Source organism: Chenopodium quinoa, unplaced genomic scaffold (genome assembly GCF_001683475.1).
Source record: "Chenopodium quinoa cultivar QQ74 unplaced genomic scaffold, ASM168347v1, whole genome shotgun sequence".
NCBI classification, from domain to species: domain Eukaryota; kingdom Viridiplantae; phylum Streptophyta; class Magnoliopsida; order Caryophyllales; family Amaranthaceae; genus Chenopodium; species Chenopodium quinoa.
Genome location: NW_018742951.1, coordinates 756,957 through 781,485, shown reverse-complemented (window position 1 = coordinate 781,485; position 24,529 = coordinate 756,957). Strand labels below are relative to the sequence as shown.

General features: G+C 37.6%; 2 protein-coding genes and 1 long non-coding RNA gene across 3 annotated transcripts; 1 reads left to right on the top strand and 2 right to left on the bottom strand.

Moving 5' to 3' along the window:
* Positions 1–3,138: 3,138 nt before the first annotated feature.
* LOC110728458 (ras-related protein Rab11D-like) lies at positions 3,139–4,438 on the bottom strand. Its single transcript, XM_021908101.1, has 2 exons — positions 4,431–4,438; positions 3,139–3,761 (listed from the first exon to the last, which is right to left on the bottom strand). Exons 1-2 carry the CDS (start codon positions 4,436–4,438, stop codon positions 3,329–3,331), a joined length of 441 nt encoding a protein of 146 aa, XP_021763793.1. The 3' UTR covers positions 3,139–3,328.
* A 519-nt stretch (positions 4,439–4,957) lies between these two features.
* Positions 4,958–8,500, bottom strand: LOC110728492. The gene is made up of 3 exons (XR_002512695.1): positions 8,305–8,500; positions 6,645–7,582; positions 4,958–6,077 (listed from the first exon to the last, which is right to left on the bottom strand). It is a non-coding gene; the product is annotated as an uncharacterized LOC110728492 (long non-coding RNA).
* Positions 8,501–21,589: 13,089 nt separating this feature from the next.
* On the top strand, positions 21,590–23,071 carry LOC110728457 (protein FAR-RED IMPAIRED RESPONSE 1-like). Its single transcript, XM_021908100.1, has 3 exons — positions 21,590–21,709; positions 21,964–22,670; positions 22,996–23,071. The coding sequence occupies exons 1-3, from the start codon at positions 21,590–21,592 to the stop codon at positions 23,069–23,071; spliced, it is 903 nt and encodes a 300-aa protein (XP_021763792.1).
* The last annotated feature ends 1,458 nt before the right edge of the window (positions 23,072–24,529 follow it).

The following is a 24,529-nucleotide window of genomic DNA, read 5'->3' as shown; positions in this document are numbered from 1 at the left end:
GGCTAGCACGCTGCTAGCTGCGATGGGTTGCCTGGGGCTTGTGGTGCTGTGCGATAGGCTGCCATGCGCATGCCTAGCATGCGATGGTGTCTAGCACACCATGGTGCGCCTAGAACACACATGGTGCGCCTAGGCTTGTGATGAGCTAGCCTAGCCTAGCTATGGCTACGCTCATACTTGTTGCTTGTGATTTTGCGACGGTGCGCCTTGAGCTTGCGATGGTGCGCCTAGCACACCTAGTGTGCTTAGGCTTGCGCCTAGCCATGCTAGGTGCATGCTAGCTTGAACTAGCCTAGCATCCACACGGCTAGGCCAGTGTGGTGCTAGGGCTATGTTCGTACTTGTCGCTTTGTGATTTTGCGACGCTCGGTCTCGACGCCCTAGGCTCGATTCCCGACGTCTGTATTCGTAAAACTCTTCTGACTCATTAAATCCTTTCGGATTAATTCGTCGTCTCGGATCGGTGATTCGATTGGGTTCGACCCGAAGGGTTCAGTTAAGATTAAGCTGTAACATCAATTGCACATTGATATTACTGATCGGAAGTGGCCTCCACCTAGGCATTCCGATCACTTGACCTTACTGAAGAATTAGCTCTGTAATAATTCTGAACCCTCTATCGGAAGAATACACTTGTTGGAAGGACACCATTCCTTTCACGCACCAATTCCACTATTTAATTCCAAATAATATAACCATTTATATTACGCTAATTCCATGAATTAACAATTAAAGTCGAAGTAGTACCATTTTTACCTTTGGTTTTGCATCTGCAACCCTAAAAAAAATCCGAACTGGAACTTGAACACCCTTAACAATCCTCGCCGAAGTAATTTTGTCAATTGAAACAATCGACGTACCGAACATTGACCCTCAACCCTAAAACATTCGAAAAAACAAGTAGCCAATTTGAATTGAGAAAAAACCTAGAAGCCAGTTCGAATTGAACTTGAATCAGAAAGAACCTGGATACACCAAGAATTCGAGTTGGGACCTCTTCGAGTCGAGTTTCGCCCAGAATTCGAATTGGTCCTCTTCAACTTGAGATTCAATGAATTCGAATTGAAAACCCAGAATTTGTGCCTTCTTCGAATTTGGTTTCTTCGACTTGAGTTTCGCCTAGATTTCAAGTTTTCATGAAAACTCCATAAACGTTGAAGTTTAACGGCGTCGACGACTGTGAGATACCCACAAGTAATACAACTGATAAACTAAGTAAAACACGTCAGAATAATGAGGCACATCACACATCCAACAAATGACTTATATTAGATGCAATGTCGATTATACCCCGATGAGAAACATAAGTTGTTTCTCATAATGAGGAACTGGGGCCTCCTCTTATGAAAAGTATGTTTCTGCAGAAATTCCCCCGTTAAGCAATCCTACATTGTGTAGGATTGTATTAAAGCATATGATGCATGGGCCTTGTGGTCGAATGAATCCACAATGGTCTTGTATTCAGAAGAAAGGAGGTGAATTGGTATGCAAAAATAGCTATCCAAAGCCATTTATTGATCAAACCACTACTAATGAAGACGGTTATCCTTACTACCGTAGAACAGATTCGAGAGAAAAAGTAAAGATCAGAAATGCTGAGCTGAATAATCAATGGGTAGTCCCATACAACCCATATCTTTCGACACTTTTTTACTGTCCTATATAAGTATGTATACAAGGGCGATGATAAAGTGTCCTTTAATATAAAACAAGATGGTAGATACGCCGCTGATGAAATTACATAGTACCAATAAGGTAGGTGGGTGTCTTCGTGTGAGGCAGCATGGAGAATTTTTGGTTTTGATTTATATGAAATGCACCCTCATGTACTACTTCTGCCACTGCATTCCTAATAGGCAGATGGTATGTGTGCACCCATACGAGCGTTTAGATATGGTGGGGGCAAGGGGAGACCGAGCTTGGACTCCATTGACTGAGTTTTTTGCCATGAATGCTGCTACTGAGAATGGCAGGGATTATTCATATGTAGAATTATGTGAGCATTACGGGTGGGATACCTCTGCCAAAGCATGGTTTAATAAAAAGAAGACTAAAAAAATTGTGATTGGTCGTATAGCATTTGTATCTCCAGTGGAAGGTGAACGCTTCTTCTTAAGACTTCTATTGTTGAATGTAAGAAGTCCTAGGTCTTTCGATGATCTTCGTACAGTTGGGGGCCATGTTTGTGCAAGTTTCCAGGAAGCCGCCTACAAACTAGGCATTTTAGAAGAAGATGATGTAGCAAATGTGTGTTTGTCTGAAGCATGTGAAGTGCAACTACCTGTGGCCTTACGCCGTCTTTTTACAACAATTCTTATATTTTGTCATCCAAGCAATCCTTCTCTTCTGTGGCAAAAATATTACCCTTCTTTATCAGAGGATTTTGTTCGGCAATATCTTTGTTTGGAAAGTAAAATTAAGGAGCTCACTATCAGATCAATTGAGCAGCATCTAGAAGCCATGGGTAAATCGCTTGAAGGATGTGGCCTTGGAGGACTAAACGAAATGAATGATAATGAGATTCGCAGAATCAAGGACATCTTAGATGCATTAGAAGAGCCTATTCCCCAAGAGTGTATTGACAGTCGTAGTTGTTTAAATACAGCTCAAAAAGAAGCTTTTCGGTGTATTATGCAACATATTATTGAAGAAAAACCCAATGCTTTTTTCATAGATGGTCCTGGTGGAACCAAAAAGATATTTTTATACAATGCTCTTTACGCTGAAATTCGTCTTATAAATAAGATTGTTTTACCAACAGCTACTTCAGGTATCGCTGCAACAAATATTCCGTCAGGTCCTACAGCTCATTCAAGATTCAAGATTCCTATTGATAATGAATATATGTTGACATGTAGTGTGTCAAAGCAGAGTAGCCTAGCAGCGTTAATTAAAGAACACTAGGGGAAAATTGCTAATCAGCATCGGTTCAAAACCCCCATTTCGCACCGGTTTTGATTTAAGGGATGCCAAATCCCAAGACTTTTCGCACTGGTTTAAAACCAGTGCAAAAACTTATTTTTTTTTTGCACCAGTTCTTGATGTGAACCGGTGCGAAAAGTCCCCAAAAATATTTAAAAAAAAAAACTTTTAGCACCGGTTCTTTCTTTGAACAGGTGCGAAAAGTGACCAAAAAACTAAAAAACAAACCTTTTAACACCGGTGGATATTATAATTTTGTCCAAAAAAAAAATATAATATAGACAATGAAAATTCCTATTCTTTCTTTCTTTCAAGGGACGGAACTGACCCTCAGAAGTTCTACCAGTTAGGATTTTTCCCAGCGACACAAAAAGGTGTTACAGCAAAGACTTACTACAGTAAGTAACTAGTTTGAAAAGCAGCCTATCTTCTTCCAAGCTGAGGTCTCATTATTTATATTTATACTCTCTCCTTGGGATGGAACAGCCAATGCAGAAGCATCACCAGCATCAACAGCCTTCTTGCTGACGATACGATGGATCTGAGTAAGAACCTTAGTGAAAGCTAGCTCCACATTGGTTGCTTCAAGAGCAGAAGTTTCCATGAAGACGATACCCTCCTGCTCTACAAAAGCCTTCCTTTCTTCAGTAGTAACAGCAACTAGATGCCAAAGATCTGACATGCTACCAATCAGCATGACCACAACATTTGGATTAGTGTGCTCCCGTAGCTCTCTCAACCACCTTGCAGCATTCTCAAATGTAGCTTTCTGGGTGACATCATACACAAGCAAACCACCCACAGCTCCTCGATAGAAGGCACTGGTTATGGCACGACACCTACTTCAACAATAAAGATAGGTCCAATTTAATTAATCGCTGTCATTAACAAATTGGATAAGAGATAATATTAATTAGCTCATAGCAAAGTATGCATACCATTTCTCACAGAAATTAAAATAAAAGAATCAAGTTGTGAGTTCTAGAAAATGGAAGGGAAATAAATCCATATATTAATTTTAGTCATTTTGACTACACTTCATCATACTCTTCCAAAACCTCAATACTCAAATTCTATGTACTTCACAATCTATCCCACCAAGTTCCCAAAGTTTGTTTTTTCAAGGGACTCCATTATTTAATACTTTGTATTGTTTTAGCAAATAATATATCCCATGCATAGTACTGAACAATTTGTCTGAATGAAGCAAAAGCTGCTAGTAGGAAATGAAGAGTATAATCAAACCAGTGCTTTTTTTGGGAAGGATACTCTCCATCTAAGAAATAACATTGACCTACTGAAGCTTCTGCAATGATTCACAAACACACAATAGCACCCAAAGAGAAAACTATTTTAAGAAAGTAAACCAGGATCCTATGCAAAATAATTTATTTAAGACCGTTAATTCGTTAAATATACTATGAAGTGTGTCTCCATGTAAAAAGGAGTTAACACATAAAACAGCAACTCATTATATTTCCCCCCGTAGGATGCAGAGTTTCAATAACCACCCCATCTTGCAAAAGTAAAGCATAGGGTTTTTAAAAGGAGAGGCAAGTAACAATCACAGATAACAAGTATGCACAGCTGCACAGAAAGGCAAAGATACAACCTTTTCTCTATAAAGTAATGCTTATTCAATGTCCACACATACATGAAACATGATGGGTCATGCTTACATCCACAGTAAACTATTGGTTCAGAGCATCTCAATTAACAGCAATGCCTTTATTTTTATTTTTTAATTCTGTCTGTTTATCTCTGATGCATAGAACTATCCTGCATCTTGTTGTATTATTCAGAATATAAAATATACAAAATCACATTTACTACATATCCAACACATAGCAGAGGAAATTTTTACTCAAGTGCCATATAATCTTCTGTTGCTCACAAGTCAAGATACTAGGGAATTCTCAAATGGGAATTCTCATATGAGATGGGCTATTGAGATGGAAGAAATGTTACCCACTTACTCGTGATTAAGTACAAGTCAAAATATTGACAAGAAAAAAGCCAACCCATCTATCGAGTATTAATAATTATTAAAAGAAAAAAATCACCCCGAGGGTATAAAAAAAGCATCTTGTCAATAAGTACAAGTCTAATATATTTCATAACCTATACACCCGATGTATTTCAGAGATCCTATAAATGTTGATGACTCAACCACTGAAGTGAACTACATTTAATAAAGAATTAGAGCTTTTCAGGAAAAACCAAAAAAGAAAATTATGATCGGCAATGGGTGGAAGGATAGTTTCAAATATCAGCAAATGTTGCTATTCTCCACCTCAACCAACAAAAAAAGAAATACCACCTAAACCTAATGTTTCATAATGTACCAATTAGACAATCTTATATACTAAAGATGAGAAATTCTCATGAAAAACTTAAAAGAACAATTGTTAGATCAATAAAATCCACTTAAGATAATAGAAAGCCCCTCAAGAGAGATGCTTAACTGATTAACTCAAACTAGTGATGTCAATGTATATGTCTGAACAAATACATAAATTTGCCAATATATAGCTTGAATCATGACACAGATTAATTAAAGGCTCACATTAAAGGTAGCACTATGTACAAAGGTCACAATGGCTAATTATTTGCAGGCAGTGGCGGATCTAGGATTTGATTAATAGGTGGTCCCATCATCGTCCATCGACCGCATAAAGTATCAAAAAAAAGTCAAAACTTGTATAATGAACAAAAAAAAAATACATAAAAAAGTTCATTTCATAAAGTAATGCAAATTCGTATTACAACTAAAAAATTATTAATTTTATTACAATTGCTCTCGACGAGTTTTCATATTTTGATAACGATTTACAATATCATCCATCACCAATTTGATTAATAATATCAAGTGCACTTAACCTTCCTTCACCAATTTGAGCACTAGGATCCGAACCACCTCGGGGAAAAGATTGCCCATCTTCATTTTGAGTGAAATTGTGAGATGGGGAAGAATGTTGTTCACTAGCATGATGTAAAGGAGAACTTGGTTCACTTTCTTGAAGGGTAAATCATTTAGTGGAGGAGGAGTATCATTTTGTGGAGGAGGAGTATCATTTTGTGGAGGAGGAGGATTTAGAGTACGCACTTTTTTAGTAAAAAAACTTGAAATATCTCGAGTTGTTTTTCTTTTCATTCTGAAATTGAAGTTAAATGTTGAATTAGATAAATCATACAAGAAGGTAGGGTTCTCTCAAAGTTATTAAAACTAATAATATTATCAAAAGAACGCTCATTAACCTCAATTTCAATCCATCCTTCCACCCCAAATCTCCAAATTAGCAATCACCATTCTCAATAGCTAATAAGCAAGTTGGACAACTATTATCATTTATCAATTAAACAGAAATAATACTATAAAATAATAGGGCTCAAATGGTCAAATATCGGCCACAACTCACATTCACAAATCACAACATTCAACCTCTAATAAAATCATACAGATAATCAAGTGACGATAATCAAGTCATAAGATTCAAGCTCTAATAAAGTCATACAAATAATCAAGCTCTAATCAAATCAAGAAATTTCACAAAAAAAAAAAAAAAAAAAAAAAAAAAAAAAAAAACTCATACAGTAAATTCATGAATCGTGATATACATATAATCTGATAATTTTGATAATTAAACATTTAAACTGATGATTTGATATAGAATCTAATCAATTTGCAATGTAATTATGTAAATTAAAAGTTTAAAACTAACCTCAAAACAAAATTGAATTCACGGAGTACGGAATTAAGACCTCACACTCACGCCTGAGCAGAGCCTTGCTGCGGTTGCGGGACGCCGGGACAGACGACTGAAGTTGCTGGCGAGGTCGGCGACGGGGTTGCTGGCCAGTGGTTTTGCTGCGGTTGCGGGCAGTGGACTGAACTAAGTCTCACGCTGCCTCTGTTCTCAGTCTTCTCACGCTACGCCTCAACGCTTGACGGAGTGACGGACTGAAGCTAATAGGATGCCGCGACGGTGAGAAGTTGAGAAGGAGCAAGAAAAACGGCCGGTGAGGCGGTGAACGGCGACGGGGTTGCTGGAGTTTGGGGATTTCGATTTAGGTGAGTTTGGGACTTAGGGTTTTAATTTGGGGGAATTGGGGTTCTGACTTATGTTTTCATTCTAAAGCCAAAAAAAAAAAAATTGTGAGTAATGGGATTTGAACCCACGTCTCATGAATGGTAGGATGGGAAAAAAACCACTAGGCTGCAAGCTAAATCCTTAATACATAGTGTTTTTTTTTTTTATAAAATAATAGGTGGTCCGCGGACCCACTATGACTACACGTGGGTCCGCCACTGTTTGCAGGCAACTAGAAGTCTTTCTCAAGGACCACAATACAATAAATCACTTGATCCAGAACCCAACTACGCCTTTCTATACAACTATAGAAAATAAAAACATTCAGTAGATTAAAAAGCAAAAACACCAGAAAGAAGGGTATGGAACTCATAGCATATTGAAAAATATATATATCCAACCTTAAAAATTATCTGCTAAACTTGTATAAGATGTGGCTTCAAACTGCTCTAGAAGATATATACTCTAAATTAATACTATGATAATACAGAACATTAGATTTTTGCTTAATGTTTCCCAACATCACAAACTTTTCAAACCCCTTTTGAACGCTCAGCAAAACATAAAGCCTGCAATTGACATTTCAGAGTAAGTACACATGTCACCTACTCATTCCAATGCAATATTCTGTTAGAATTTCTAAACATGTAATTATAATATTGAGATCTGATAATATTAACCAGCCTCATATTCTATTTCCTTTCAAACCATGATACACTCTAGTATTTCATATGAAAGAGACAAAGTTATATAAGCAACAACTCTTTATCAGCTTCATTTAACAAAAATTGACACTCAAATCCAATGCTTGAAAAAATTGACTAATGCATACTAATTTTAATCAGTATGAATATAGTGAAACTCAACTTGTTCATAGGCCAATTATAATGAATTAAACTAATTATTTATCAAAACAAACTCAGATTCATAGCAAAGTTATTGAATAAAAAAAAAAAGAAAAAGAAATTGTGAACCCATAATAACGAGTCAAGTTCCAAAATCAACGAACCCACAATACACAATCTACAGATTCTACACAACCAAGGTTAGCAAAAAAATTACTTGAAATTGGGGAAAAAATTGAGCAAAAAGACGCATTAAAAAAAAAGTAAATAAAAAACACAACGTAATACCACAAATTTCAACTAAATCTATAAGAAAATTCAACAAAAAATACAGCATAAAGGAATATAAAGATGAATTTAGTGAAAAGGAGAAGAAAAAATTGAGCAAAAGAGAATTTCATATTAGGGTTTTGTAAGCTTTCTAGGGAAAAAAAAAAAAAAAAAACCTTTCAAGCGCCAGTACCGGAAGCCGTTAATGGTGACGGTGTCTTGGTCAAAAGAGTTGCAGGTGACGGTGAAGCCGGTCTAACTGTCTCTCTAACCGTTCACCACTTGCTTTAAGTCGAACAAGATTCAAACGAAAATCGAAGACCTCACACGAGAGATGAGAGCTGTTGAGTCCCTTAGGTTTTGATTGATAGTTTTGAATGATGACAAACAGCTAAGGGAAACAGGTCTTTGAAAGTGTTCAATACAGTTGGGGGAACCAACTAAAATAGAACACTGTTTTCCTAGATAAGTTATTGATTATATGAGTTATCTATTGAACTAACTTATCTATATACAGGAAACAGCTAGATGATAAATGTGCTATGTACTGGTGGGGAACCAGTATGAACCGTTTCCTTGACTGCTATGCGGAAAAGCAGTCACATACTCTTTATTGTGCATTAACCATGTTACATGTGCAGTAGTTGAGTTGATTCCAAGACTTGGAGCATAGAAGCCTTTCGAAGATATTTCGAAGAAAGATTGTTTGCTCATAATAGAAGTATTCAAGGAAGATTCAAGTCTTGAAGATTACATGAAGAAAAGACGATTTATGCTTTAATATGTTATCTAGGTTTTCATGTAATATGCTCCGTAGTATGCTTGCATGTTTGGGTTATATAAGTGCTTAAAAGTATATTGAAGTATGATATGAAATCTGGTACAAAGTTGGAACAGGTTTCATAACATGTTTCAATTCAGGGAACCAGGTCGGGGAACCAGGTTCACTGTACGAAATATTCGAGCTGCCGTTTTGGAAAAAGATTTTACAAAAAGATTTTTTCGAAAAGATTATTTTGAAAATATTTTGTGCAGCTGGAAATAAGATGAAATATTCTTGGTTACCTAAAAACTAGGAGTATTTATCTTAATTGATTCTATCTTTGTGATTAAATCAAATAAGATAAATACTTTCCTAAAATTACAATATATCTTATTCTCTAAGATTGTGTGATTTAAGGAAACTAGGTTTTAGGAATCTAAGCTTATATAAACTCATCTTATTTCACATATTTCGTGTGCCTCTCCAGAAATTAAAAGAGCAATTATTTGAGAGCATATACTTAAGCACTAATCCCATTCATCAAGTTATATACAAGAGCATTTTAGTACTTAAACTTTTTCTCTTAATTAGCTTCGTAGAAGTGAGATCAAAGGAGAGTTCTTGATTCTTGTATTGAGTCTTTAACAAAGGGGTTAAAGGCTGGGTGAGTGTTTGTGAGTTCAAACACATTGGGCTTACGAGTGTAAGTCGAGAGCACACTCGGAGTAGAGTGTGGGGTTTGCTGGTTCCTGGAGTAGGGAAACAGCAGAGTGTTCTTTGTCTTTGTTTTTCGGAGTAGATTAATAAAGAACTTAGGATAGGAGGACGTAGGCCTGAGTTGGCTGAACCTCGTTAAATTTGTTGTGTTCTTTATTGCTTATTTATATTCCGCTGCGTACGGGAACCAGCACAACTGGTTCCTCACACATAATCCGAAAAGAAGCAAAATTAGCCAACGATTACTTAACACTCAATTCACCCCCCCCCCTCTTGAGTGCCCATTGAACCTTCAATTGGTATCAGAGCCTAAGCTTCTCGAAAGAGTAACATCTAGAGGAGTTAAGAATGAGTACTCAAGAATTAAGTGCAATCGGTTATGACAACAAGTCACCCAAGTTTAATGGAAATAATTATGCTTGGTGGAAGAACAGGATCCAGAATGTTATCATGGGTATTGATTATGAATGCTGGCTCGTAGTTAAAAATGGTCCAAATATCATTCTCAAGACAGATGTTGAGGGGAACCAGGTTCCCAAGAAAGATAGCGAATTGGTCACTGCTGATCACAAGTTGCTGGAGAAGAATGCTAAGGCAATGTCAATACTACAACAAGCAATAGGTGAGACCGAAACAAATCGTATATCTGGCTGCAGTAGTGCTAAGGAGATATGGGACACCCTTGAACTTGCGTTTGAGGGAACCAGTGAGGTAAAACGGTCTAAAATTGATTTAATCATGTCTAAATATGAATTGTTTGCCATGAATAAAAATGAAAAAATCAATGATTGCTTTCGTAGGTTTATGACTATTGTAAATGATCTTAGATCTCTTGGTAAAAATTTATCTGACGAGGATCTTGTGAGAAAATTATTGCGTAGTTTAACAGATGCATGGACAGCCAAGGTAACAGCAGTATACGAAGCAAAGGATCTGTCTACCTTGTCTCTGGAACAGCTGATTGGTTCCCTTATGACTCATGAGATGCTGATTGACTCTAAGTCTGAGAAGGAACCAGCCAGAGGCATGGCGCTTAAGGGAACAGTAGAAGATGATGAAGATGAAATTAGCATGATTGCAAAAAGATTTGAGAGATCTCTTCGAGATCAAAGAAAGAATTTCAAAGGTAAGCATTTTAAAAAACTATAAAAAATCTAACTCTAATTCTTCTTCTACAGGATGTTTCAAGTGTGGAGAAAAAGGACATCTTATTCGAGATTGTCCTAAGTGGAATGACAAACAGTCTAAATCCGGAGATAAACAAGCATACAAGAATGCCATGATAGCTTCCATGTGGGGAGACTCTGACTCAGGGTCAGATGAAGAAGAAGGATCACCCAACTCAGATGTTTGCCTAACTGCCTTTACAAACATCAAGGAAAACAGCACTGGTCCAGGAACCAGAGGGGGAACCAGTACATTCAACAAATGCTTTATGGCAAAGAAGGATGTACTACATGAACGCTAGGTAAGCTTAGAGCAAATTAGAGAAGATATGCATGAATATGATAGAGAAAATATGCTTGCTTGTATTGATTCCTTACTAGATGAATGCTATAAACTAAGTGAAACATACATAACTTGCAAAAGAGAATTAAAAGAAAAACGTGGTGAATGTAATATTGCTATTGCTAGTTGTGATCATCTAGAAGGAGTCTGTTATGAACTAAAAAATCAAGTAGCAGAACTAGAGGTTGAATTGGACAAGTGTAAAGTGGAACTAGAAAAGGAAAGATCGTTTGAACCAATTGATGGTGAAGAGGATCTGACCTCCTGGTTCCCTAGAGACTTATCAACCACTAGTGATACTCTTGATTTTTCAGTAGCTATAAGTAAAGCAAATTCGTGTACTAGAACTTCCTTGTTGAAGGCCTTTGAAACATTGGCTTACAACCTGGAAAACTCTCACAAGGAAATTGCTTCACTTAAAGCTGCACAGTTCACTGTTTCCCCTACAGGTACCAGTGTAGATGTCAGTAATACGATTGATAAGTATGAAAGTAATATTTGTGATTTGCATGCGGAAATCAATCAACTGAAAAAGGACAAGCAACCAGTGATTGTTGACATGTCTATTGACTCTATGGTTTCAAAGCTTAATCTACAATTCGAAGCTTTAAAAAGTAACTTTGATTTTCTTAAAGAGAAAAACGAATTGTTAACTAAAACACTTGAAACCAGAGAAAAAGAACTTAATGATAGTCATAGACATGTGGACAAATTATTGAATGCTCAAGAATCCTTAAATTACCTGACTTCATCAAGAGGAAACAGAGGAAAAGTTGGTCTTGGTTATACTAGACAGAGAACCAGGACTAACTGGTCTCCCAGAGAAACCACCTGGATCAAAGAATATCAACGAGGCAAGTATGTCATGACTAAAGAGATGCATGTGTGTTTTCATTGTGGTAAAAATGGACATAAGATACATGAATGTCCAGCTAAGAAAATTAGTGCTAATAAGAACAGCAAGGGTGTAAAATATGTGTGGAGAAGAAAGGATCAACAAGATGTTAATGTTGTTGAAAAGGGACCCAAGTATGTTTGGGTTCCTAAAACTAATGTTTGATTTGCTCTTGCAGGCTAGAGTGAAGGGAGACACCTATTGGTATTTGGACAGTGGTTGCTCAAGACACATGTCCGGGGATAAAGATCAATTCCTTTCACTAGTGGCCTTTGATGGAGGAAGTGTCACCTTTGGGGATAACAGCAAGGGAACCATCACTGGTTTAGGTAAGGTTGGTAAGACACTTTCTAACGCAATAGATGATGTTTATTATGTTGAAGGCTTGCAACATAATCTCTTGAGTATTTCTCAATTATGTGACAAAGGTAATATAGTTGAGTTTCAAGCCAACCTATGTCACATAGTTAACTCACAAACAGGAGAACTTGTATGTGAGGGAACCAGGAAGCATGATGTTTACATCACCTTCTTAGATAAAATCCCTCAAGACAAGTCCATCTGTTTGAGAGCTGTTTCTGACAATAATCAATGGATTTGGCATAAGAGGTTTGGACATGCTAGCCTAACACTTCTAAACAAACTTAAAACACGTGACTTAGTTGTAGGCCTTCCTAACATTAAGTATGAAGCTGATAAAGTTTGTTCTGAATGTGTAAGGGGGAAACAGGTCAAAATTTCTTTTAAGTCTAAAACTGTTTTGAGTACCAGCAGACCCTTCGAACTTGTACACATTGATTTGTGTGGTCCCATGAGAGTACAAAGTCGAAGAGGTCATAGATATGTCTGTGTTATGGTTGATGATTATTCTAGGTACACTTGGGTAATGATGTTACACACAAAGGATGAAACGTTTGAAGAATGGGTAACATTGGTGAAACAAGTGGAGAACCAGCTCACCCACAAGCTGGTCTCGGTAAGATCAGACCATGGTACTGAATTTGATAATGCTAACTTTATTGATTATTGTAGGGAACATGGAGTTAATCACAACTTCTCAGCCCCTAGAACACCTCAACAAAATGGTGTTGTAGAAAGGAAGAATAGAACTCTTGAGGAGATGGCGAGGACGATGCTCATTGAGAGTGGTCTCCCAAAGAGTTTTTGGGGAGAAGCTGTTGACACTGCTTGCTATATATTGAATAGAGGTCTCATTAGACCAAAGTTAAATAAGACTCCCTATGAACTTCTTAAAGGTCGAAAGCCCAACATCACATACTTTCGTGTCTTTGGATGTAAATGTTATGTGCATAATAATGGGAAGAATCAACTTGATAAGTTTGATCCTAGAAGTGATGAGGGAATCTTTCTTGGATACTCTTCTCACAACAAAGCATATAGAGTCTTCAATAAAAGGACTCTTTGTGTTGAGGAGAGTGTCCATGTCATTTTTGATGAATTTAACATGTCTTCTGAGATTGCGCAGGTACAACCTGATGAAGTGATTGGATTGATGGATTTCACGGGGAACCAGTATACTGGTCCCACGGATGAAGTGCAAGCAGATCTAGGCCTACCAAATACTCCACCAGATGATAATGATGAAGTGCCTAGAGAAGAAAATGAAGATAATGAGGACTCTGAAGGGGAACCAAGTCCTGATGGTTCCTCAAATAATAGACAGGTAATGAGTTCAGGGGGAACAGAAGAAGGTACCACCCCTGAACCTGAGGTAAGTAATGATAGAGGAAACAGCATGAATGTGAATCCTCCTGGCTCCTCAGAAGAAGGAGAGATCCATGAACATGCTGGTTCCCAACTAAATGAGAAAGCACAAAACAGTCTTAATTTTAAAAGTTATAGATATCAATCTTCTCATCCCACTGATCAAATAATTAGTGATATAAATAAGGGGATTCAAACGAGAACAAATGTTTTTCAAAACTTTTGTGCTTTCTATTCTTTCCTGTCTAATGTAGAGCCTACTGACTATAAAATGGCATTGACTGATCCTGATTGGGTACTAGCTATGCAAGATGAGTTAAATCAGTTTCAGAGGAACCAGGTTTGGCACCTGGTTCCCCGTCCCAAGGAAAGATCAGTCATTGGCACTAGATGGGTCTTTAGAAACAAGTTAGATGACCTTGGTACTATAGTCAGAAACAAAGCAAGGCTAGTGGTGCAAGGGTACAATCAACAAGAAGGAATTGACTATGATGAGACGTTTGCACCAGTAGCTAGGCTAGAGGCTATTAGGATTTTAATTGCTTATGCTGCTCACATGAATTTTAAGCTGTTTCAGATGGATGTAAAGACTGCCTTCCTCAATGGATATTTAAAGGAAGAAGTATATGTGGAGCAGCCACCTGGTTTTGAAGATGCACTGTTCCCCCAACATGTGTACAAGTTGGACAAAGCATTATATGGGTTGAAACAAGCTCCGAGGGCTTGGTATGAAAGATTGTCCAATTTCTTGATGGCAAATGATTACAAGAGGGGAACAGTAGACAAGACCTTGTTCATAAGAACCAGGGGGAAACACTTGATTGTAGTACAAATTTATGTTGATGATATTTTATTTGGTGCTACTAATCAGGTTTTATGTGATGAACTTGCTAATCTTATGCAGAGTGAATTTGAAATGAGCATGATGGGAGAACTAGGATTCTTCCTAGGGCTGCAGATTAAGCAAATGGATGATGGAATAATGATCCATCAACAAAAGTACTTAAAAGAGTTGCTAAAAAAAATTCGGCATGGAGAACAGCAAAGCTTATGATACACCTGTTCCCCCATCTACAAAATTAGATGATGATCTTAAGGGAAAAGATGTTGAAGCTTCTCTTTATAGAGGAATGATAGGTTCTCTACTTTACCTAACAGCTAGTAGACCTGACATTGTGTTTTTTGTTGGTTTGTGTGCTAGGTTTCAAAGCAATCCAAAGGAATCTCACTTGAAGGCTGTTAGAAGGATACTTAGGTATCTTGTAGGAACAGCAAATCTGGAATTGTGGTACCCCAAAGGCAGTACCATTGATCTTATTGGATACACAGATGCAGATTATGCTGGTTTCTTAGTTGATAGAAAGAGCACATCAGGTATGGCACACTTTCTTGGCTCTTGTCTAATTTCATGGGGTTCTAAAAAGCAAAATTCAGTGGCCCTATCCACAGCAGAGTCTGAATATATAGCTGCAGCTTCATGCTGTTCCCAGCTACTGTGGATAAGGAACCAGCTGAAAGATTTTGGTGTTATTTATAAAAGTGTTCCTATTTTTTGTGATAACACTAGTGCAATCAATATTTCAAAGAATCCTGTGCAACACTCCAAGACAAAACACATTGAAATAAGACACCATTTTTTAAGAGACAATGTGGAAAAAGAATTGGTGGAGATGTTGTTTTGTAAAAGTGAAGATCAAATTGCTGATATCTTCACAAAGCCTTTGTGTAGAGAGTCTTTTTGTAGGTTAAGAGTCCTTTTAGGTCTAGTTAGAATTTAGGTATTGGCTTCAATTACTTCCTTCAATGATTGGTTAGAATGGTATTCTCTTGTATAGTGTGTGTACATACTTATGTTGATATCTTTCAAGTGTTGTGTAGATGGTTCAAAATCTCAAAAGGATTGAGAATCATTGTTGTAAGAAACAGGTGAAATCAGGCTGAATTGCCAGAAACAGCGTGACATGGTTCTATACAGGTACCAGCAAAGGGAAACAGCAGACCAGCTCTGATATGTCATCCGATAATATCTTTTATTTTCGGAAGATTACTATAAGATATTTCCTTTTGGAAGGAATTTATCTTATTTCAGTTATTTAATCCCATATAAAAGGCAAACATATCATATGCCTTATTTATAGTTGGTTGAGATAATTATGGTAAAAGATAATTACCAAATTTTTGATTTCAATTTAAAAATATCCTTTACAGTTGCTTTTTATTGGCTCAACTAACTCTTTTCTTTCCTTCTTCTCTCTTTGTGCTTCATTGTTAAAAATATACACTAACCCTTTGTGCAGATCATCAATCATCATCACTCGAAATTCTCTTTCTCTCTCTCGTATGCTTTAAATTCATCATTGTTCATTCGGTTACTGTTCACTCAAGGAACCAGCTCAGTCTCAAGGGGAACATCAGAAGGAAGCTCAAATGTCCTTAAGCCCGAAGTTGGAGGAAATTCGGAAAAGTCAGAGTGAAGAGGATGAAATAGAGATTGTTGGTTACAATGAGGAGACACTCATTGTTAAGACCATGGTACGAAGTAGAGTAACTCAATCTTCATTAAAGAAGTTCACTGAGAAGGTGTAGGAGGAACAGTCCATTAATTCTCTTCCGGAAACCAAGAGAAAAAGGGTACCAGCAAGAACCTTTCACACCACAAAAGGGTGGAGGTCTTTGCTTGATTGATGTGATGCTAGTCTTGTACTCGTTATGCAACAAGGAGAACTTTATGAATAAGTGCGGATCTCTCATGATTTATAAAAAAAAAAAAAAAAAAAAAAAATAGAGGAACCAGCAGGTCAGGAAGTGGTTTTGAAACAGATTGGGGAATCACAAGAATATGCTTAGTAATATAATGATTTTGGTTTAAGCAGAGCATGGTGACAAAGATGAAGAGGAATCAGATGATAATACAGAAGATGTTGCAAAGTTTGAGGAGGAGGAAGGGAACGAGAATGATGATGAGGAGTGATGCTGTTTCTGTTCTTGTTTCCTCACCCTCATGTTTATTCTAAAATAACTGATTTTGTTGGTCTGTCTACTTCTCTCCATTCCATGAACTTTCTTTTTGGATGGATTTGGGCTTCTTTGGTTGAACTTTGTTGGCTTGTATGAACTACTAACTCTGCTATGGTATGAACTGTTTGACTAATCTCTTTTTGCAGCATAATGCTTGAATGGTGGTTGATGCCATTGTATGGATAAGCACATTAACTTGTGCACATTGCTTTTACTTGTGGATACTTTTTAATGATGCCAAAAGGGGGAAGTAGTTTGAAGTTGAAGCCTAAGGTTTAGCTAGTTTAGATTGAGTCAGTTTGAGGTTTAGCTAGTTTAGATTGAGTCAGTTTGAGTCTTTTTATTTCGTATTTTCTATTTTCTGTTTAGGGGACCAGTTAGCCTAACTGACTTGTTCCAAAGAGTTTTGAGTCCTTGAAGTTTTTGACGGTTTTCTTTTTGAGCATGTCCACAGGTTCAAGAACTTCAAGAGTTTGTCATCATCAAAAAGGGGGAATTTGTTGAGTCCCTTAGGTTTTGATTGATAGTTTTGAATGATGACAAACAGCTAAGGGAAACAGGTCTTTGAAAGTGTTCAATACAGTTGGGGGAACCAACTAAAATAGAACACTGTTTTCCTAGATAAGTTATTGATTATATGAGTTATCTATTGAACTAACTTATCTATATACAGGAAACAGCTAGATGATAAATGTGCTATGTACTGGTGGGGAACCAGTATGAACCGTTTCCTTGACTGCTATGCGGAAAAGCAGTCACATACTCTTTATTGTGCATTAACCATGTTACATGTGCAGTAGTTGAGTTGATTCCAAGACTTGGAGCATAGAAGCCTTTCGAAGATATTTCGAAGAAAGATTGTTTGCTCATAATAGAAGTATTCAAGGAAGATTCAAGTCTTGAAGATTACATGAAGAAAAGACGATTTATGCTTTAATATGTTATCTAGGTTTTCATGTAATATGCTCCGTAGTATGCTTGCATGTTTGGGTTATATAAGTGCTTAAAAGTATATTGAAGTATGATATGAAATCTGGTACAAAGTTGGAACAGGTTTCATAACATGTTTCAATTCAGGGAACCAGGTCGGGGAACCAGGTTCACTGTACGAAATATTCGAGCTGCCGTTTTGGAAAAAGATTTTACAAAAAGATTTTTTCGAAAAGATTATTTTGAAAATATTTTGTGCAGCTGGAAATAAGATGAAATATTCTTGGTTACCAAAAAACTAGGAGTATTTATCTTAATTGATTCTATCTTTGTGATTAAATCAAATAAGATAAATACTTTCCTAAAATTACAATATATCTTATTCTCTAAGATTGTGTGATTTAAGGAAACTAGGTTTTAGGAATCTAAGCTTATATAAACTCATCTTATTTCACATATTTCGTGTGCCTCTCCAGAAATTAAAAGAGCAATTATTTGAGAGCATATACTTAAGCACTAATCCCATTCATCAAGTTATATACAAGAGCATTTTAGTACTTAAACTTTTTCTCTTAATTAGCTTCGTAGAAGTGAGATCAAAGGAGAGTTCTTGATTCTTGTATTGAGTCTTTAACAAAGGGGTTAAAGGCTGGGTGAGTGTTTGTGAGTTCAAACACATTGGGCTTACGAGTGTAAGTCGAGAGCACACTCGGAGTAGAGTGTGGGGTTTGCTGGTTCCTGGAGTAGGGAAACAGCAGAGTGTTCTTTGTCTTTGTTTTTCAGAGTAGATTAATAAAGAACTTAGGATAGGAGGACGTAGGCCTGAGTTGGCTGAACCTCGTTAAATTTGTTGTGTTCTTTATTGCTTATTTATATTCCGCTGCGTACGGGAACCAGCACAACTGGTTCCTCACACATAATCCGAAAAGAAGCAAAATTAGCCAACGATTACTTAACACTCAATTCACCCCCCCCCCCTCTTGAGTGCCCATTGAACCTTCAAGAGCAGAACGAGATGGGAACAAAAAAGGAAGGAGAGATGAGAGCAGAACGAAAGATGAGAGAGAATGGAGATGAGAGATTAGAGTAGAACGAGAGATGAGAGAGAACGAGAGTAGGGCAAAACCAGAGATGAGAGAGAAGGAGAGCAGAACCAGAGAGAGAGAGTGAAATAGAGAGGCGGATGAGAGAGATATAACAGCCTGTTTTTTTTAAAAAAAAATTTTGCACCAGTTTGAACCGTTGCTAAAACACTATTTCGCACCGGTTTGGACTGAACCGGTGCGAAATCCCTTTCTCCCTTATTTTTATTTTTTTTTCTCTTTTGTAATTCGCACCGGTTTGAACTGGTGCAAAAAAGATGATTTCTCACCGGTTTAATAGGAACAGGTGCGAAAAGTCTTTTCCCCAATCCCGCCCATTTCTTTTACCACCGGTTTTCAAAAACCGATGCAAAAAGTGCAGTGCCTAATTCATTTTTTCTACTAGTTGAAACAGCAATAATTATATGTGATGACGTATCAATGGCTGTCAAATCTAATCTGGAATCTTTAGATTTATTGCTTCGGGATATATGTGGTGACAACATCTATTTGGAGGGAAGGTGATTGTTTTTGGTGGAGATTTTCGGCAAGTCTTGCCTGTGGTCCTAAGAGAATCACAAAAAGAGGTTGTTGAAGCAAGCATTGACAGTTCATATTTATGGTCTAAGCTGATCAGATTTAAGTTAACTGAAAATCAAAAGGCTAGAAAAGATCTTGCCTTTTCTGCTTTCTTACCTGCTTTGGGTGATGGTCAGTTGCAATCCACAAAGAGTGAATTTTATAAAGTTGCCAGAATAGATAGCAAGGCCAATGAGCTAGATCCCACAACCTTCACAAAAAGGGCAATGTTAACAACTGTAAATGATGATGTTGATACAATTAATTCATTTGTCATAGAATAATTTCCAAGATAACTAGTTGTGTACAAGAGTTATGATGTACTTCTTGATGACAATTGCAATGTTTATCAAATGGAATTCGTAAACACAATATATCCAGGAGGTATGAGCCCTCATGAACTTGTACTTAAACAAGATTGTCCGGCAATATTGTTACGGAACCTACTTCCTTCTTCTGGTCTATGCAATGGCACGCGACTTATATGTAAAACGTTTTACCCAAATCTGATAGAATGTGAAATTGCAATTGGACACTATCAAGGAGAACGTGTCTTTATCCCTCGGATGAGGCTTCAGCCTTCACCGTCTATGAAATATCCTTTCAAATTTCACAGGAATCAGTTTCCATTAAAGTTAAGTTTTGCTATGACAATAAACAAGTCACAAAGGGCAAACACTAGATCAAGTATCAATTTATCTTCTGCGCCCTTGTTTTTCACATGGACAGTTAATGTGGCACTTTCTCGTGCACGAACATCTACAAAGGTCATTGTTATTTCTACGATGCCACCATCCCAGTATTCAGAGACCGCTGTTAAGAATGCAGTGTCTTATGTAGTTCTTAAATTAGCAGGCATAGCTTAAAATTCTTCTACTTGAACTAGGTAAACATGTATATTCTGCTTAGTATACAAGTTAGATGGTAAAAAAATAGTTTTTGACATTTCTAGTAATTGATTGGTGCAGGACATTGGCAAATAGCAAATTGCAATCATCAACCTATCAAATTTTACATATATGATTTAGTAGACAGCATTGATGTGTAAGTTTTCTTTTATTACTTTTTTTCCCCCCGATAGGGATTAGTTTGCAGGTTGATATAAATTTATCAGTTTTAATCATAAGGATGCTAAAATTATAAATACCTGAATTCTAACCTCTTTAGAATGAGTAAATCTCTGTTTCTCATTGTCAGAAACATAAGTGTTTCTCATTATGGCATTTCTGAAATTAAATTGATGTTTTTCACTTCCTGAGATGCTGACTCAGATTCGCCTATGTGTCAATTTGCTGAGGTGGTTCTGAGTGGGGACATCCTTGTGTCAATCTGTTTAATGGATGGCGTTACATTCATGAGGTTAGGCGGGAAAATATTCACACATCACATTTGCACACCATCTTTACACATCTTTGAGTTGAATAGCTTCCAGACCCAGTTAAATTAGCAAGTAGTTTTCTGTTCTCTTTCTTCGTCGCTTCTTCCAGTCGTGAGTTTTGTTCTGTTCTAGGGTTTTCATGCGGCAACATTTCAATAAATTGAGTTCATAATTGAGACCGAAATTAGAATAATTTTGAAAGTAATGGTATTATGAGGTTGAATGCCTTTGTTAAAATGGGTGGTTTGAGGTTGCTAGAAAATGGCCGGATGAATTTGTTGAAAATGTAATTTATACTTTTTGATAATGTGTTGTCTTCGAATGCTTTGAAACAAATCCCTCTTTTAATTTTTGAAAATTGGTTGTATTACTTTCTTGGTTGTTCAATTGGTTGGTTGATTTGTGTTGGTTGTTTGTATTTCTGTGTTGGGTTGAATTTGTGCTGTGTAAACGTGCTGGTTGGTTGATTAAGTGGTTTAATTTGTATTGTAATTATGTTGGTGTTCTGTATCAATTTGTATTGTAATTATGTTAGTGTTCTTTATTTGAAGGGTGAATTGTTTTTGATAGAGAAGACTGCTATTATGACTGATATTAGGGAAATGGAAATTGAAGGCGTTATTAGGGGCAGTGAGGTTGGTGTTGGTGATTGTGGCAGTGTCGTTAAGTTTAGGAGTAATATTGATATAGAGGAGGAGGAGGGTAATGATATGGAGGGTATAGAAGACATAGTTGTTGCAGATAGTTGTCCTGAGGGTGTTGGTGTGCAGTTGGTGTAGGTGCAGTTGACATGAATGCGAATGTTAGGTGTTTATCCCCCGTGAAAACAATTCATACGACTCACACTATGGTTGCTAGCTACGAAATGCGTGTAGTTTTTGAGGAGCCTAAGGAAGGGATGGTTTTCCGGTCTTCGCAAGAGGTTGAAGCCTACTATAAGGAGTATGCTCAGCAAATGGGGTTTGGAGTGTCAAGGGTTCAAAGCGTAAATTCTAAGACGGCGGACAAATAAATAATTGCAAACACGTGGAAGTGTGAGTGTTGGGGTAAACCCGACATGAGGGCTTGGAGGGAAGCGAAGAAGAAGGCAAAGGCAATGGGTGTTGGAGGTTTAGGTGGTTTAGTTGATGGGTGGTATGTGAGGATGAGTTAAGTCAAAGGAAGAGGACATCGAAAAAGTGTGAATGTGAGGCCCGTGTTTATGCTAAAGTTAATGAAGATGGCATATGGGTATTGAAGACCGTGCACTTAAATCATAATCACAAGATTGATCAGGCAAATTCTAAGCTTGTGAAGGAGTACCGCATGAAGCAAATGACCTCAAAAGGGAAGAAGAAGTTGATGGATTTCTATGAGCAAGGTGTACCAATTTCTCAAATACACGGTTGCATGGTGATCGAACGAAACGGTAACATGGCTCTCACCGTCAAAGATTTACAACATGAGGTGTACAAGGCTAGGCGGTTGAAGATGGTTGGAGGGGACTCGGTGGCAGTGATGGAGTACTTTGAAAAAATACAATCCGGCAACCAAATTTTTTTCCATGCTCAATGTTTGGATGAAGAAGGGAGGCTTAAGAATGTTTTGTGGGTGGATGCAAGAAGTAGGGTAGCTTATGAGGACTTTGGTGATGCGGTTTGCTTCGACGCAACATACCTAACAAATGAGTACGAGCTCCCATTTGCGAACTTTGTTGGTGTGAACCACCATGGGCAATCATTGTCTTTGGGATGTGCTCTTGTTTCACATGAAGACTGCGATACGTTTGCATGGATATTTCGACAGTGGCTAGTTTGCATGAACAACCGAGCTCCTAAAGCCATTTTGACCGACCAAGCGGCAGCTATGCGGAGGCCCCTAGCTGAAGTCATGCCAAACACGGTTCATCGTTGGTGCATATTGCATATCATGAGTAAGATCCCTGAGAAACTTGGCAAGTGTGCATGGTATGTTGTGATATTCCTCCTACCTTATAAATTTAAATTTGCTACATTATAAAAATCTGCACATAAATTTAAATTTGCTATGTTATACAAATCTGCACAAGGGGGTCGGGGGGTTGAATAGGAGAGGATAACAACTTTTCGCAAATCTCAAGGTCTTGAGATCAGTTTCATAGGTAGAATAAACTGATTCACTTATTAAAACAGAGGCTTTGAAATTCAAGTCAAAGTTGATAGACAGGCTTTTAACTTTTTAACTGATTGTAAAATTGCGAGCTAAACTGCTGTTCTGCTCTTATGTACTCTAACGTTGCTTATTTTTATCTAGTTACCAAGAGTTCATCAAACCCCTCAAAGAGTTTGTGTATGAGAGCTTTGACCCCGAGGAGTTCCATACCCGATAGGCAGAGTTTATAGCTGAGTATAAGTTGGAGGACAATGAATGGCTACAGAGCCTACACAAAGAGAGTCGTATGTGGGTGCCTACTTATATAAAAGAGTTTTTTGGGTTGGTATGAAGACCACACAAAGGGTGGAGAGCATAAATCAGTTTTTAAATGGCTATGTTAACCGCAAAACCAAACTACATGAGTTTCCTCAAAAGTATTGCATGGCCTTGGATCAATGAGTTCGAGATGAAGTGAGTTCAGATAAGCGTTGCTCGAAGTACCTTATGAGGTTGGTTAGTGTCTTTAAAGTGGAAAAAATATTTCAAAAGTTATACACGGACAACAACTTTCAAGTAGTTTAAAAGGAGTGTACGAAATGATGTATTGCAACGTCCAAGGAGAGAAGGTTTTGTCTGAAAACCTTATTCAGTATTTGGTGGTCGATCGTGTATGGATAGTACCTCCCGGTGCTAGTGAGGATGTCATTACAGATAGGAGAAGAACCTACATTTTTACTTTCTTTCCAATGACAAAGGAGGTGCAGTGTGACTGTAGGAAGTTTGTGACAAGTGGCATACTTTGCAAACACTGCATTAGGATTCTCGATGAAAACTTGGTTGAAGATCTGCCAAAGAAGTACATTGTAGCCCGTTGGCGGAAGGACATACCCCGGAAGCACACTAGGGTGAAGGTGGCCTACCATGATCCGGGCGACACGGTCACTGTGAAGAGATTCAACAAAATGATGGGAAAATTTGAGCCCTTATGTGAAACCGCTGCCATGGTGGATGATCAAACGGTCCATATGGTAATTGAAACACTGTCGAAGCTTCAATTAGTTGTTAATGAATGTAGGGACAAGAAGAGTCGGGAGAATGCTCCTGTAGTTCGTACACTTTCATTAGCGGGTGAAGACAGAACGATTTACTCAGTTAGGAATCCTGCTCCTACTGCTCCTACAAAGCCCGGAGACCCCTGTCCAGCTGCCATGGACCCTGCTATCAAAGACCCTATAATTAAGAAAAGGAAAAGGGGCAGGCCCTAAGGGTTCAAGGCACAAAATGTTAGCTGAAACTGACTAGAAGAACACCAACAACAATAAGAAGCCTAGTCCTGTTAAGATTTATGCTTTGTTCTTTGTTCAATAACTGCTTATCCTCTGATTATTTTATTCACTCTCTGACTGCTATTATATCTATATCATATAGGATGTAGGAGATGATGTTGGTGTTGAGGAGGATGCAGGTAATGGTGTCGAGGAGGATGCAGGAAATGGTGTTGAGGAGGATTCTGGAAATGGTGTTGAGGAAGAAATGGTGTTGCAGGAAATGGTGTTGAGGAGGATACAAGAAAAGGCAAGAATGGCAGAACTAGGTAAGACAAAGGGGAAGGGCATTCCAATCACGGGGAAGGCAAATATGTCTTCTCGAAAGCTACTTGTAAGCATGAATACCAAATTTATGTCATTCTACG

Excerpts from the sequence above, each read along its gene's own strand:
- LOC110728457 (XM_021908100.1), top strand. The coding sequence starts at position 21,590 with ATGCGTGTAGTTTTTGAGGAGCCTAAGGAAGGGATGGTTTTCCGGTCT. Across the intron at positions 21,710-21,963 it reads GAGTGTCAAGGGTTCAAAGC|ACCGTGCACTTAAATCATAA; the intron begins GTAAATTCTAAG and ends TGGGTATTGAAG. Across the intron at positions 22,671-22,995 it reads AAACTTGGCAAGTGTGCATG|TTACCAAGAGTTCATCAAAC; the intron begins GTATGTTGTGAT and ends ATTTTTATCTAG.